General features: G+C 41.9%; 1 protein-coding gene across 1 annotated transcript in view; it reads right to left on the bottom strand.

The window, feature by feature from the left end:
* The window catches only part of LOC111875034 (limbic system-associated membrane protein), a gene marked incomplete at its 3' end in the record, with an annotated part of 339,659 nt that overhangs the window by 34,827 nt on the left and 288,245 nt on the right, over positions 1–16,587 (bottom strand). Inside the window, exon 3 of the mRNA XM_023871053.1 lies at positions 5,066–5,273. Coding sequence (XP_023726821.1) covers positions 5,066–5,273 — 208 coding nt within the window. The remainder of the gene's footprint in view (positions 1–5,065; positions 5,274–16,587) is intronic.

Raw genomic sequence — 16,587 nt, 5'->3', positions numbered from 1 at the left:
ATCCCCTACTGCGCATATAGACGCTTGGATTTCATTTGTATTGTCTCGTGTATCATTGAGTAAAAAAGGGATTTGGATTGGTGAATCGATTTATTGGATATTCACAGGTCGTAACTGCAATTAGTTCTTACACTCTCCAGATCAGTGTAGCTATAGCACATAAAGACTTCAAAGTCTGCTGACACTTTACAGCTGAATCCTCACAAGTCCTTTCCATGATGGCTTCGTGTCCTTGACTCGAGATTTCTCAGCTACGACTGACTTCTCAAAAGTCGAAGTAAAAGTTAAAGTCACATTGCGACTGACGGTCAGTTAGTCAGTCGGTCTGTCGAGCCCAATCTGGAGCTTATGACCAGATATTTATTACTGTTTGACAGTTGCAGTCTTGTTATTGTGGGGCGCCTTCTCTTACTAGAAGATGGGTCTGTCTTTTGTCAGAGACGTTGTCTGCAGCAGTAAGTCATTTGTCATAATGTAAAGGATATTTACTTTTTACACGTTAAACATGATAATACATGTATTAAATACACAGGGCCTCTGTCAGTCTAGGTTCAGTACAGCAGATTGTGCCCTACTTTTAGTAGCTTCTGCTACAACGGCAGTCTAGTCATTTGAAAGTTCGTATGCTTGTTGCCTACATAATTTTGTTATATATTCATACACGTACAGAATTTTGAAAGCCGTGTGTAAATCACGAACCGGCGTGTGCCTTGGAAAATGTTCAATGGTGCGGAGAACGTTGTTTTGCAGGCGCTGCAATTTCATTAGATAGGTATCTGCCGCAAACTCCCAGGCGGGACTAGCATAAGTACTGACTTCTCGGTTATTATGGAATCTCTCTCACAGCTGCGGCACGGACCACATAGAAAGCACCCTCCCGTGTTGTCAGAATTATTGCGTAACTTAGTTGTAGCACAGCCCACAGAAAACATGGTTATCATTTTCGAGTGTTCGCGGGAACCTTTTTATTGAGCCGTTGCCTAGAAGAGGATTGCATAATCCCGTTGTTCTATTGTTGCGTGTTGGACCGTGTTTACGGAGTTGTTGCCTGGCAATGCGTTGGTCAAATCGGTTACACTATTGTAAAACTGTGTGAAAATGAATATGGTTTAGACTTACATATACATAACAACGTTTCGTATGTTGATGATGCCCAGATACCTATCTGAAGGGTTGAACCCTGCTCTTTCAAAGCTAAGAGCTCAGATGATTGGAATATGAGTAAAATGTATCGTACAGTTGTAGTGCTGAAAGAAACATTTTGTTATGAATAACGGAGAAACTCTCTGCGGCAGTAAAGAGGATGTGCCGGTATTGGTGACAGTTTACAACGAATCACACTTTCCTCCCGCTTTTGCTTATTGTGTTGATGTTTGTAATGTCGCTTATTCAAGCAATTTCTGCATATTCATCAGGTTTATTTGGAAATGAATTATTACTAATACAATAGTTCGTTAGAATGTTGATGGGTTTTAGTCTACTTTCCAAATTTGGAAGAAATTAAAGTAGGCTTATGATATCACCTTGCTGTCTCTGTGTTTCATTGAGTATTCTCCTTGTCTTTGCTAGGCAACGGCTCAGTAAATACTTTCCTGCAGTAACTAATACAGAATAAGTAACTGAAAAAATTGTTGAACGTGTTGTTTTATGGGGTCCGTGTCATATAGAAAGAAATTGGACGATTAGTTTTCAAAGCTTCTCATTATTTTTAAATTAATCTTGTTCTTTGACTGGATACGCCATTTTGAATTAGAAATATTCAGCAGTTACAAATTGTAGTTTTTTATTTGTGTAACAACGCTTTCAGCAATCAGATTGCATAGTATCGAACGATAGATGTTTGTTGAATAAGGAGTTGGAAGCTTCGTGGAAGCAAACGATTCTGGCCAAATTTCACATATTATCCCAGGAGAAAAATTCAAATTCTCAGTCGGTACAGCCGGTCAGCGGACTAGAGAATTGAACCCTGGGCCTCCGAAACACGAAGCACGGGCACTGCTTTCCATGACCAATTTGTCATAAGAAAATAGAAGATGGATGGCTCTATGCAATTTAAAATTCATAACATCGAGACAAAATATTAGGGTCTTCTGTGATATTTCTCAGCATTTGGGAAACTTCTTCAGGAGTATATTGGAAAATTTCTTTTCATTATTCTGAGTACTATTCATAACAGTTATAAATGTAAGAGATTTCCTTTTCACTTCTCTTTCCTGCATCATGGAATTTCGAAATACCCGATAGGTTTTGTCTTTGAGTGTACTATCCGTCAATAGCCACTGACGCACTATCAGAGACTATTGAGCATACAGATTACTAAATTTTATAGCCCGTGGTTTTGATGAACATCACTTCAGTTTGATATAGATGTGCTTCAGTTTTGTCCTGTATTGATTGTCAGGTTTTTACGCTTTGTGTGTGTTGCGTGTGTGCTGGTGGCATGGCGTCCACCACACTGCATGTCGCATAATTAATCAATCAGATTCACTTTGGCAAGTCACAGTATGACGTCACGGTGACAAAGCGCTCGACAATTAATAACCTGTTGAGGTAACAGTAGCATGTCACTTGTGGGTTTGGTCGTTGTACTTGATAAACTTGCTCACTGGATTTGAAACTTAACGCTCTTAAAAAGAGACACCCCAAATGCGCCTCGCTTCGAATTATCGGCGTATGAAGAACTTCATTAAACATTTACTGACCCTCGGAATATCAGTAGCCTCAGGTGCACACCAATTTCTTCCGATCTGTTCGGTTTTTCTTAGTTTATTCGAAATTCCTTTTATTACGTATCCATATAAATTTTTAAGCTGAGTTTCGTAATACGTCATGCAATTTATGTAATTATTGTCACTAAATCGGTAAGAATAATTATGGAAGTTATAGTTGTGAAACTTGGTCTCTGACATTTAGGGAGGAACATAGACAGGGTGCTTGAGAACAGGGTGTTGAGAATATTTGGACCGAAGAGAGATGAAGTGACAGGAGGTTGGAGAAAACTCCAAAGTGAGGAGCTTCATAACTTGTACTCCTCTCCAAGTATAATTAGAACGATCAAGTCAAGGAGGATGAGGCGGGCAGTGCATGTAGCACAAATGGTAGAGAAGAGGAATACATATAGGCTATTGGTGGGAAAGCCAGAAAAAAGCGACCGCTTGGAAGACCAAGGCGTATGTGGGTGGTCAATATAAAATGGATCTTAGAAGGATAGGATGTGATGGTATGGATTGGATTTATCTGTCTCATGATAGGAACCAGTGGAGGGCTCTTGTGAACTCAACAATGAACCTTCGGGTTCCATAAAATGCTGGGAAATCTTGAGTAGTTGCAGAATTGGCGGCTCCTCCAGAAGGGCTCGGCTCCATGAATAAGTATTTTTATTGCTAGTGGGGTGGGACTGAGTCCCTTGTACTGCGGTCATTTCTGGCCTATTGTACAAGCCCCAGATGATAGGTGAGGGTGATTGTGGACCAATTGGTGGAATGAAGATTGGCAGGGGAAACCGAAGTACTCGGAGAAAACGTGCCCCAGCGCCACTTTGACCACCGCAATTCCCACTTGACCATACCCGACATCGAACCCGGGCCGCCGCGGTGGGAAGCCAGTGATTAACCGCTTGAGCTATGGCACAGCCGAGTAAGTAAGTAAGTAAGTAAGTATAGCTGTATATTAATGGTGAATTATCGGAAATGAAAGCACGGAGAGCTTCAACTCCACTTCCACGTAACCATAAACTGAAGTTTATGGAGTGCCCGAGAGTAAATATGTGAAGAACGAAAGTTCGTAACAGTGTTTTCGAAATGATTATTCAATTTTATCCGTTGGTTTATATGCATATGAAACTTAGTATCTTAACCTGGCGAAGAAAGAAGACTGAGGTTGTCTGAGAACAAGGTACTGAAGAAAGTATATAAGCTTAGGGGGAGGGAGTAACAGAAGAATAGAAAGAATTGATAGTAAAGAACTTCACGATTTGTGATGTTCATCAAATATTATTGTAGCGATAAAATTAATGAGGTTTGGTGGATATCGCATGCAGGATGTTTGGAAATCCTATTGGAAATCTCTAGCTTCGACCTTGGAGCTTGTGAGTAACAAACCAGTATGTTTAACACTTGCTTTCCATAAAGACATAATTGTAGTATGCGTGTTGACACTGCTGTCCAACTGTAACCTACACGATGTAATTTCGCTGCAGTTCTGGCCTATCAGGTCAGTAGAGGTGCAAGTATATCTCAGGCTTCTAAAAGGCTGTGCTGTTCTTCTATCGCCGTTTCGCTTCATATTTCACTTACTTACTTACCCATGGAGCTGAGCCCTTCTGGAGGAGCCGCCAATTCTGCAGCTACTCAAGAATTTCCCAGCATTTTATGGAACTCGAAGGTTCATTGCCGTGTTCACAAGAGCCATCCACTTGTCCCTACCCTGATCCAGAACAATCAAGTCAATACCATCCCATTCTATCTCTCTAAGATCCATTTTAATATTCTCCACCTACCTACGCCTTGGTCTTCCAAGTGGTCTCTTTCCTTCTGGCTTTCCCACCAATATCCTATATACATTCCGCGTCTTCCCCATTCGTGCAACCTGTCCTGCCCACTTCATCCTACTTGTCTTTATCATTTTAATTATACTTGGAGAAGAGTACAAGTTATGAAGCTCCTCATTTTGGAGTTTTCTCCAACCTCCTGTCACTTCATCTTTCTTCGGTCAAAATATTCTCAACACCCTGTTCTCAAACACCCTCAGTCTATGTTCCTCCCTTAATGTCAGAGACCAAGATTCACACCCACACAGAACCCCAGGGAAAATTAAATGTTTCTATATTATAAATTTTATGTTTTTGAAAGGACCTCTTCTTGCTAAATACCCACATTAGTAGTATGTTTACTAAGATAGTGACATCGATAAATTTTAGAAGTAGTATGAAGTGGCCGGTATAACACATTTATCCTTCCTTATAATCACGTTTTTCTTTCGAACTTACGTATCTAAGTCTGTAATCGCAGTCAAATTAATTGTGTGGCAAAGGATTTATAACGAAAATTCTGCTCTTGAAACTTACCGTGTACGTCAACACAGCCAACTTGCTTCTTCATGACGCTGGTGTTGATCTGGCACATGTAGCAGCCACGGTCGGACTCCTTCACTTGACGGATGTGCAGCTGCCACGTGCGGTAATTGTCGTGTGTCACGCTGATCCGTGAATTGTGCGTCACGATCTTGTTGTGAAGCGTCAAGATTGTCTGGTCCTCCGCCTTCATCCAGCCCACCTTCGGAGCAGAAATATCACATTCACTATTAATCACACCAACAGGGGCGAAATGTGAGTTCGTGGTGCAGAATCTGTGTAAAGATTCGGCCACACAGAGCGCTACGCTATGTTCGCTACGTACGGTAAGTATGCTGTGTACACTTTGCGACGCAGCTAACATAGGGAACATAGCGTACGTAGCGTACGGAAGTCTATGTGGCCAGTCACATTGGTAATAAAGGGAGATATTTTTCTGTTCGTATAGCGTACGTAGCGCTCTGTGTGGCCGAACCTTAAAATACATCTCGCGAAGTTAAGATCTACAAACCCACAAGTATACACTAGATAAATAAACCATGATCTTGTACCAGAAACCAGAAAAATTGCACAGGCTCTTGTCTTTTAGCCAGTATTTGCAGTCCTCGAGTTCCTCTCTCTTAAACGGTACTCATAAATGTGTAATGAAGAGGGGGGGAAAGAATTCTTATATTTTTATCGGCGTATTAAACAGAAGGACGAATAATACGTATTTATGTGCCTACAGAAGCAAACATACCTTATCACAAATTTTATATTGTGAAACTATGTTGGTGTATTTGTCAGTAAGAAACACCTGATATAATTATTCTTTTTGTTTTTATTAGCACCTTGCAGGAATAACGATTAGAACATTTTGTAGCTTCTACTAAAGAAACGACGGATGAACTCGGCCCCCAACCAGCAGTTCCAGTCTCACCATGTGTTGGTGGCTGAAGATGAGACGCTCCAAGCGCTAGTCTGCCGCACTGGGTATGGTGTAGTGGAAGCCCTTCATTGAATGTCTCATTATGAGCTGTCTAGAGAGCTATCTATTGATTTTAGACACTCACTGAAATTAATTATTATTATTAAATCCATTCTTGGTTTGTTACACCTTGTGGATGTAGTCAGTGTTGCCGGTGTTTCCGAGGTACAAGCTGCGTACGCCTCCCGTGTCGGAGTGCGTGGGTTCGTGAGTTTCTGTTTATACACAGTACTGTCATCCGGAAATCAACAAAGGAAGATAATGTGGGGATTGGTGCCTCGTCTGAGCTGCTAGGGACGTGGGACCGGGAATTGTGCAGGCAGCAAGTACATGGGAATGCAGCAAAATCCACTAGGCGACAGGTATTCTCGAGCGGTTGCGTATCCAAAAGCTGCTGTTGGACTTGGGGAGGAAACAGTACAGGCTGGTGACGGTTATTGAGCGAACAGCGCTTGCATAGCAAGGGCTTCTACGAAGCGCCATGTGCAGGAAATGTGGTCAGGAGGAGAAATCCTTCTACCATATGGCACTTTGCTACTGCCCATGTTTGACTATGCATAGAATAAAGATCTTCCGATCTGCGTGGGTCGATTCGATACATTTCAGTCAAGAAAGCTGTACCAAGGCTAGATCACCGCGTATCAATCTGCCCAGTTTTCTGAATCCTAGAAGCGACTGGTAGACGTTCATTCCTCCCAATTCAATATAACACGCTCTACCTAATACACTAAAATTTTCATAACGCCGAGTGTATGTTCCCCATATATATATTAAAATTCAATTTAAAAACTTAGGTTTTTATTGTAGGCCTCTGTGCTCCTTGCTATTTATTCAGTGTGACGCGATTCTTAACCGTTGAAAGTGAATACTGGGGTCATCGGCTCTTCACTACAGAACATGTATGTTAACGGGCTCATCTGAATGAAATTGAACTCATTTCGGATGTATTATTATTCGCTGTCACTCTACCCGCAATGTATGGAACTGCCAAGTATATTTTGTAAGCTTCTGTTGCCCGAACCAATTAAATTTCTCCCTGTGAAGTAAAGAGCTTATTCTGCTCTCACGGCTGTGCGAGAGCTTGCAGATTTCCGTTGTTGTGATTCTGTACATCAGTTTGTGAGTTTGTTACCAGAGAATTATGAGCTGTGTACTGAGCCAGTGTCTGAACAAGTTACCTACTGCATGTTCACAATGCGGAGATGATGATACAATAAGGTCGTTCAGAAAGGCAACAGAGTTTCCTTGGATTCAACAGTTACACATGCACATAATTGTCCTGTCAGAACAGTTGGGTCATGAGTCAAGACAAAGTTTGAGACAGATTATATACTGAAACTGAACTGTACCACATTTTCAAAATATGTACAAATCGAAACCTGATTCAGGAGGAAATTAAGAGGAGATTGAATTCAGGTAATGCTTGCTACCATTCAGTCCAGAACCCTTTGTCTTCTCGTCTACTGTCCAAAAACATAAAAATTAAAATATACAAAACTATAATTTTGCCTGTGGTTCTGTATGGGTGTGAAACCTGGTCTCTGACATTAAGGGAGGAACATAGACTGAGGGTGTTTGAGAACAGGGTGTTGAGGAGAATATTTGGACCGAAGAGAGATGAAGTGACAGGAGGTTGGACAAAACTGCATAAATGAGGAGCTTCATAACTTGTACTCTTCTCCGAGTATAATTAGAATGATCAAGTCAAGAAGGACGAGGTGGGCAGGGTATGTAGCACGTATGGGGGAGAAGAGGAATGCATATAAGATATTGGTAGGAAAGCCGGAAGGAAAGAGACCACATTGACGGCCAAGGCGTTGGAGCGTGGACAATATTAAAATGGATCTCAGAGAGATATGATGGGATGGTATGGACTGAATTGATCTGGCTCAGGATAGGGACCAGTGGAGGGCTCTTGTGAATATGGTAATAAACCTTCTGGTACCATAAAATTTTGGGAAATTCTTGAGTAGTTGCAGAATTGGCGGCTCCTCAAGAAGAGCTCAGCTCCATGAGTAAGTAAGTAAATATGCATTGAAAGTGTATCTTTTTTATTTTTGCTGTAATCATCCATCCGAGAGTTTCCATTCAACCAATGCAGGTAACTTTCAGCCTGTGAGGTTCGAATATTTCTCAATTCAGTGAAGCCTGAATATGACAAACCCCAAGGGATATTGACGCTTCATTTCCGGGAAGGTTTCAATTGTACAATGGCATTTTCCTTTGTTTAAAGTAATACTTAATAGTGCATAGAGGCAGCGCCATAGCTCAAGCGGTTAGTCACTGGCTTCCCACAGCGGCGGCCCGGTTTCGATCCCGGGTCTGGTCAAGCAGGATTTATGGTGGACAAAGTGGAGCTGGGGCAGGTTTTCTCCGAGTACTTCGGTTCCCCTGCCAATCTTCATTCCACCAATTGCTCCACAATCACCCTCACCTATAACCTGGTTTTGGTACAAGTGGCCGCAGTACAAGGGACTTAGTCCCACCCCACTAGCAATACAAAATAATAATAGTGCAAAACCTGCATATTTGGCATGTACTGTCTTCGCTCGCTTGGAAACCAGGATCGTGTGTTCGAATCCCACTCAGGGCAAGGATGTTTACTTTGTGTGTGTGCGCGTTATTTTGTGTTTGTTTACAGGTAGAGGCCTTGCGACGAGCTCATCACTCACCCAAGGAGTCCTACCGAATGTGTAAGATCTAGAAAAACCAAAGTGAACGAGAAGTTCATGGAGGCAGGCCTAGGCCCACTGGGGCTGTAGTGCCAAGGAGAAAACCTTGCACATTTATACATTGACAGTCCAAATCAAGTCAGTTGTCTTTGCTGTATGTATATAGGACCTACACCACTTATACCGGAAGATACAAATTTTGATTTCTTCCTTCCTTTTCTTTTTCCATTGGCTGATTAAAATGTGTGTTTTGCATAAGTTTTATCAACGATTGAGCGCAATCCCTTCTGAATATTCATTTTCGCAAATTTTATAGTTATGAGAGCTTGGACCAAAACTTCGTGAGCAGAAAACAATCAGAGGAGTTGCAGTCAATTTCGTTCTTTCGTTACGGTCTCAGCATTAAGAACGTTGGGTTTCATTTAATGCTATTTATATGTCAAACATTTTCCTTATTGAAGAGGTTTCAGAGATTTTCAAGGAAAGTTGCTATTTTTACATTTATAGTAGGGTATAGTGCTTTAAGTTATAAAAATAATATATAAAATTACAACATCATAAAATTTTGTGCAATCATTCATATTTTATTTCCACCATGTTGGTTTTCAATCCTTAATTATTTACTTCTATATTTTGTTCAGAAATTTACACAATTTTCAGATATATTATGTGTGTGCCTTACACTAATGCAAATTGTGAAGTCATATCTATTTGTTCGAGATATTTGATCTTCTAAGCTGTTCATAGGATACTGATTGCGTTTTAGTATCACGAATCCACGTATCGATTCCCAGGCGACTTCTATACCGTTCTGTATAGACCTGATATGAAGTCTACTTTACATGCATCTGATACGAACTTTCATGGTTTCAAACTCGCTTCGTAGCACAAAATATTAGAAAATAGCAGTGTATGTGCGTTGCTAGGTAAACGCGACAAGAAAATTTACATGGGTTTCGGATTTAGCGAATATGTTTATTGGACACTCACTTTTACACTCACAAATACAATTATTCGCAACTTGTGACGTCTTCGGGCCTCTCCTCTGCACTGTTATACACTCTCGCACCGCTAAACTCGGTTAGTGTCTTCTGCTCTGCTCGGAGCTCAAATGTCCTTAGCTCAAGTCAAAGTCAAAGTCTCATTGCCACTGACGATCAGTCACTGAGTCAGTAAGTCTTGGTGTCGAGCCCATCTGGAGCTCATGACCAGATATTTATTGCTGTTTGACAGTTTCGGTCTTGTTTTTGTGGGGCGCCCTCTCTGACGAGAGGATGGGTCTGTATTTGGTATATGCTGCTGGCATATTTTACTGTCACAGATGTGAGACTTCCCTTTTCGTCGCCTCCTACCACTCCCAGCGTCCTTAGCTCTCGCCGGATACGAACTATTATATCTTGCACTCGGGTTGGATAGGGAACACCTTGTAGAAGGGTTTGGTTTCGCCCGCTGCTATGCAAACGGTTTTCTTGTTTCCGCGGGAATACAAGTTTACGGTCTCAAATAATTCGTTTGTATCGGTTTGCTAGCTGTTGTAACTGTGGAAACCCAGTTGTTGTTCAAGCGGTTTCCTAGGTAGCATGCTTTCTCTTTGTCTTATAGTCCGGCTTTCAGGTAGTACGTCACAATATCTATAAACATAACATTAAAGTTTTACATCTAAACATAATTGATTATGTGATTCAAATTTAATGGATAAGAGAAGAATGTATTTCATCACAATGTTGTGAGAGGACCACAGTGTTGTGAAAGCATGAATTGTGTTGAACCAGTTCAAGGTAAAGTCTGTGGGAATTCAAATTTTCATCTTTTGATCTTGTGTGAAAGCAGGGATATTTATGGAATAACTGAATAACTATTAACTAATTAGGGGTGAAACTGAACACCGGGTCTCGTTTAATTTCATGTTAATTTCTTTCGGTGTGAAAAATATGGAGGATTATTTCTCTGTTTGAAGAAAGCAGTCTTCTGGGATTTGGCGCCGTGTATATGTGGTGTTAACCGACGTTTCGGAGGAACGTATCGCCCCCATCTTCAGGGTTGAAGAAAAAGTATAGGTAAATCTGCAAGCGACAACACCGTGAGACACGGTAAAGCAGACCTGCTGGATATGTAGACAAACGTTCTCTTGACCTGGGTACTAGTTGCAAGTGAGTGATCAGCTTCACGCTTCAGCTGCTTTCCCCTCGGGGGGAAAAGATCCTTTAACCCTTCGATAAGAGGCTGCGTGGGCCGCAGAGCCAGTCTGAACTACATGGAGAAGTGAAAATTCTTGCCCCCACTGGAACTCGAACTCCGACACCTTGGTCGTACACTCCATAGCCATTCGCTGTACCGACTGCGCTATCTCGGCTCTAGTCTTCTTAGTATGTTAGAGTATTTGAACCTCATCGTATTGAAATTATCCTCCTGGAGAATGTCATGGTATATTAGTACTTCTGTTTGATATATGTGAGCTCCCAGGTTCGAATCTCATTTAAGCACCTACTATCGTGGCTGAAGAGTTTCGTAATTCTGCTCTTGAGTGTGCAGTATTTTAACTTATGTCACTTTCTGCTCATGTATTTGTCAGTGCGCTGTTCAAAACTGTACCATTTTTCGAGGTTGTATACTCTCTGCAGTTGATAAAGCGTTATTAAAGAAATATTAATAAAACCTGTAAGGAGCGTTACACTGTAGTCTGGCCGCGCCGCTCAAGCGGTTAGTCGCTGGCTTCCCACCGCGGCGGCCCTGGTTCGATCCTGGGTCTGGTCAAGTGGGATTTGTGGTGGACATAGTGGAGCTGGGGCAGGTTTTCTCCGAGTACTTCGGTTTCCGCTGCCAATCTTCATTCCACCATTTGCTCCACAATCACCCTCACTTATCATCTGGGGCCGGCACAATAGGCGAGAAGTGGCCTCAGTACAAGGGACTTAGTCCCACCCCGCTAGCATTAAAAATACTGTGTAGTCTTAATCTGATTTTCGGATGGAGCCCTAAATTGAGTGCAGCCTAACCTTGGTGCGAATATAAGCGTTGTGGGTCAGCCCAACTTGACGACAGAAACGTCCGACTCTTCCGTCTGACTCCTCTTTCACAAAAAGCTCACTGTATTATATACGTCCCACAATGCACCGCAGCATAGAGCGACGTTTTTCGTCCGTGTTGGTCAGAATCACATTAGATAGGACCGCTATGGACTACACAACTGATACTTCCCGAGGCTCCAGGGAGAATAGCGTTCCCTTCTTAGACAGGTTGCACGAAGGAACTCGCATCAAGAAATGCCGTTCTGCACCTCCGCCACTTCAAGTAGAACTTCTTCCATCGTGACAACTTGAAAGCGGCTGCCTCTACCGACAGACTTCCGTACAATGGGGCCGCTGGACCGTGAAATAACATTCTCCCAACTTGGGACGCCCTCCAAGAGCGTCCATATTCGTATGAGATGGAAATTTCGCTGACCCTTCGGCTGTGCCACGTTCCACGCTTAGCTCTTCTTGCGCTTGGAATGCGCAGCTTTTTACCTTCACTTTCATTCCAGCTCCTGTGACAACAGAACCTAAGTTTACACGAGAAAATAATATTAAAATTTAGAGAAATGTAGTGTGAGGGTACAGACTGTATACATATTGATTAAACTTGGTCTCCAAGTGAAGATGCATTGGGGATTATTATAGGACAGGATGGAAAGACAGTGTACCTCTTGCATCTTTTTGTAATGATATAAAATTATCAGTGTACCTCTTCACAGTCTTTTTTTACATAACCGATAATTATTTAGTTAATTGTGGCTTATTTAATGATGCTGTTAGACCACTTCTGTGGTATAGTGGTCAGAGTTCCTGGCTACAGATACAGAGGTCCCACGTTCGATTCCCGGTGCTACCAGATTTTCTGAGAATTAGTGGATCTGGAATGGGTTCCACTCAGCCTCGTGAGGATAATTGAAGAGCTATTTCAAGAAAATAGCAACTTCGGTCTAGAAAACCAAGATTAATGACCTTGGGGATGCGTTGCGCTGACCACGTGACACCATCTGTTCGCAAAAGTTGGCACTAACGTCGCCGACAAGCGGCGATCGCTTGGTCGGTATTGTTAATTTGCGGACTACAGGCTACGGAGTTTTTTTGTTAGAAGCTCAAACTATGTATATTCTTTCGAATGTTCTGGTAATTGTGCATAATGAGTTGGAACGGATGTGGAAGGAGATGGTCGTAACATAATTTGAGGTGATATCCCGGGATTTTCTTGGAAAGACTGAAGAAAATCACACGAAACCTCAGTCAAAATAGTTGGTGTCTAGGCCAATATTCGAACGGGACACGTCTGAAATAGAATTTAGGAGCCTTACCTATTTATAGTTTTCATTGAGTGCATCCTCTTGTGTTCATTATACAAATATCTTTGTTGAATCTGTCGCAACACAACGACAAGATGGTCGAGGTCAATATTACCTTAGCTACATATTTCGGCTTTTTAAATTCATCATCAGGCAAATACTTAGTTATTGCACCCGCAAACTCTTGAACTGCATTTCAGTGTGATTGTACAATAGTGCTGGATATTACACTATAATAATACAAAGAATAAAAACACAATAAAATTATTATAAAAACGAAATTTTTAAAATCAAATATATGGTTAAAACTATTCATGTAGTATTTTATATTATGTTCATGTAATATTTCATATAATGAAGTGTATTGTTGCAATCATATTGTTATACTACAGCGGACATACAGTGGTATTATTCTTGCCTTGTATACGTATGGAATAGTTAACTGCTTGGAGGCCCGTGGTATTGGTGCTGTGTTATTTAATATTTATTTTGTTTGACCGGTGCCTGATTTTACCTGTGTATATCCGTTCTGGTGGGAAGACGGATTGCAATTAAGCATTCCATTTCGTGTTTCTTAAGAAGATATATATTCGCTTACTGAATTTTACTACGGGAATATTTTGGTTTTTCTTGACCGACGTTTAACTTCCGCGAAAAAGTAATAGCAGTTTCTGGGGTTCCTTTTGTGAAATGCTATGATAATATTCCCTATTATTTAAGCTCCAGCCTTCCGTCGCATTGGCAGAGATGTAAAGGCGCGTCAACATTACTCGTGCTCGTGTGACTCGCTGTGCTCGCGAGTAATGTGGACGATATGACAAGTCACGGGACAAGCAAATTTTTAATTTTCATTTTAAAAACTATAGCCACTAAATTAAAATACGACTACAGCCTATACACACTACGAGTAAATATACGGATCCTCACGCGCCGAAGCCTGGCGAGCAACTGAAGTTGTGTGGACGAAGATTTACGAGCACAAGTAAAAGCCAGACGAGTCTCCCGACGACACAGGTAAAAGTCAGACGAGTCTCTCGACGAGCTTAAGCCTGGCGAGCATGAGCACGAACACGAGTAATGTGGACTCGCCTTAAGGACGCTTGTAGCAGGTGGGAACAGCGAAACAAGAATGATGTATCTGAAAGCAATGACTATGAACCCGAGGTACTACTGTTGCCGAATAATCAGGGTGGATATCACCTTTGCGCAAGGAGCGTACCTTTAACCTCAGTTAAAAGTATCTTTTCTGTCAAGTTAATTAAGATTCTCATATACTAACCCCTCTCCTTGTTTTCAGTACAACAAAGCTATATACAGTATATTCAGTTTGAATGGTGTGTTGAGTTTCTACCTGAGCCGTAACGCTTTTCCATCTCTACAGTGCATACTTCTTAACTTTTTTTAAACAAATAGACTACATGCTTTGTTACGGACTGCTTTTCAAGAGCGCGTAATCAACTTCCAGCCGTGCTTCTTTACCATGCTTCTTTTCCTTGGCACTACAGCCCCAGTGGGCCTAGGCTTACCTCCATGAACTTCTCCGTTCACTTCGGTTTTTCTAGATCTTACACGTTCGGTAGGACTGCTTTGGCGGGTGATCAGCTCGTCGCAAGGCCTCTACCTGTACATAAACACAGAAAAACGCACACACAAACTAAACATCCATGCCCTGAGTGGGATTCGAACCCACGATCCCGGTTTCCAAGCAAGCGAAGACAGTACATGCTTTAGACCGCTCGGCTACCGTGACCGGCCTTTATCATGCTTTGCTAGCAGCAAATGCATGTGTTGTGTAGAGAAGAAATGCGTTTTGTTGAGGTGACAGTGGAGATTTGAGACAACGGAATTACGAATGTCCGTTATGGAAAACTGTAACTTCTACGTTTAAAATAGACGTTTGTCACTATATCTGCGTATAGATGTAGGTGACAGATTTTTAAAAGCCGTTTTTACAGACGTGACCTTGTGTTTCATGAAGTAATATAAACATGATGCATAGGCTGGAGGAGAGGCTTCGACATGCGTCAGCTCTCAAGGACATTTGCCCGAAACTGATTGAGCCTAACAACGCATGGATAAATCCTGACGTTTGACTGCGAATGAATCTAAGAGTGAATTTTGTTGCCGTAACATGCTCTCATGAATATATCCAATACTTGCCCTGAAGATGTGAAGCTGTACATAGACGTGTAAGATTTGAGATTTTCACGGCGGTGTCTATGAAGAAAGCAGTCTTCTGGGATGTGGCACGTGTAGATGTGGTGTTAACCGACGTTTCGGAGGAACGTATCGCCTCCATCTTCAGAGTAGAAGGAAAATTAAGAAATCCGCAAGCGAAGAGACCATGAGAACCGGTACAAGCAGACTTGTTGTACCGGTTCTCACGGTCTCTTCGCTTGCGGATTTCTTAATTTTCCCTCTACCCTGAAGATGGAGGCGGTACGTTCATCCGAAACGTCGGTTAACACCACATCTACACGGTGCCACATCCCAGAAGACTGCTTTCTTCTGTACAGAGACGTGTCAATCATGTCTTAAAATCCTTGGAAGTAAAACCTTATGACGAAGACATAAAGGTATAAATGATAAAATGACATAAAATTTGTGGAATTAAATTGATTTTGAGGACTCAGACCATTCAGAGTTGCCAACATGTTAGAGGCGCTACACCAATCGTCTGCAAGTAGGTAGTGCGAGGCACCGTGAAAATGGAAGATACGGTATTCCTAGTCATAAAATCGACATTCAAAGAGAACTGCAAGTGGCTCCCACACGATGTATAAGTTTGTGCATTAAAGAATACATTATTTTAGTCAGCAAGTGAACTATACCCACCGAGCGACTGCCGCTTGTCGGCGAAGTTTAGTGCCAACTGTTGCGGATAGAGGATGCCACGTGGTCAGCGCAACGAATCCCCACGGCCGTTAATCTCGGTTTTCTAGACCAGAGCCGCTATTTCCTTGAAATAGCTCCTCAATTATCATCACGAGGCTGAGTGCACCCCGTTCCAGACCCACTATTTCTCAGAAAAAAATGGTAGCGCCGGGAATCGAACGCTGACCACTAGACCACAGAGGCGATCATAAGTTTGTGCATGGTACATATCAATATACGACCCTTTAAAAATGAAGTGTCGTCATGGGGGTAGTTGGGTGGAGCTTTGCAGTTTAACTTTCCCTTTATGAATGTTTGCCTCCAGGAGCAACAAAATTAATTCCATACACTTTAATCCGTACACATACAGAAGCATTTTCAGTTTATTCATTTATTTATGTGACACCGTTAACACTTCAGGTTTTAGCTTCGAATGGAATGGGAAGATTAACATGAATGACAAGTAGTTCAGGATGTTGAGGAAGATGGTCACGGTCTATTTTAGGTGTTCGCATGGAGAATCCGAGGAAAACCACAACCGAATCCGAGAAGATGGCTTTTAAACCAACCGAGGTGTAATTGGGACACTCCCGACCTTACTAACCTTCTCAGCAGGTTTGTCTATGTTATTATGTGACAGGTTACGTCCATGCTAATGGGCCCTGTTGTTATTCATGCAACA

This window comes from Cryptotermes secundus, unplaced genomic scaffold (genome assembly GCF_002891405.2).
Source record: "Cryptotermes secundus unplaced genomic scaffold, Csec_1.0 scaffold1257, whole genome shotgun sequence".
Classification (NCBI taxonomy): Eukaryota; Metazoa; Arthropoda; class Insecta; order Blattodea; family Kalotermitidae; genus Cryptotermes; species Cryptotermes secundus.
Note: the sequence above shows the minus strand (reverse complement) of the source record. Positions and strands in the feature narration are given on the sequence as shown.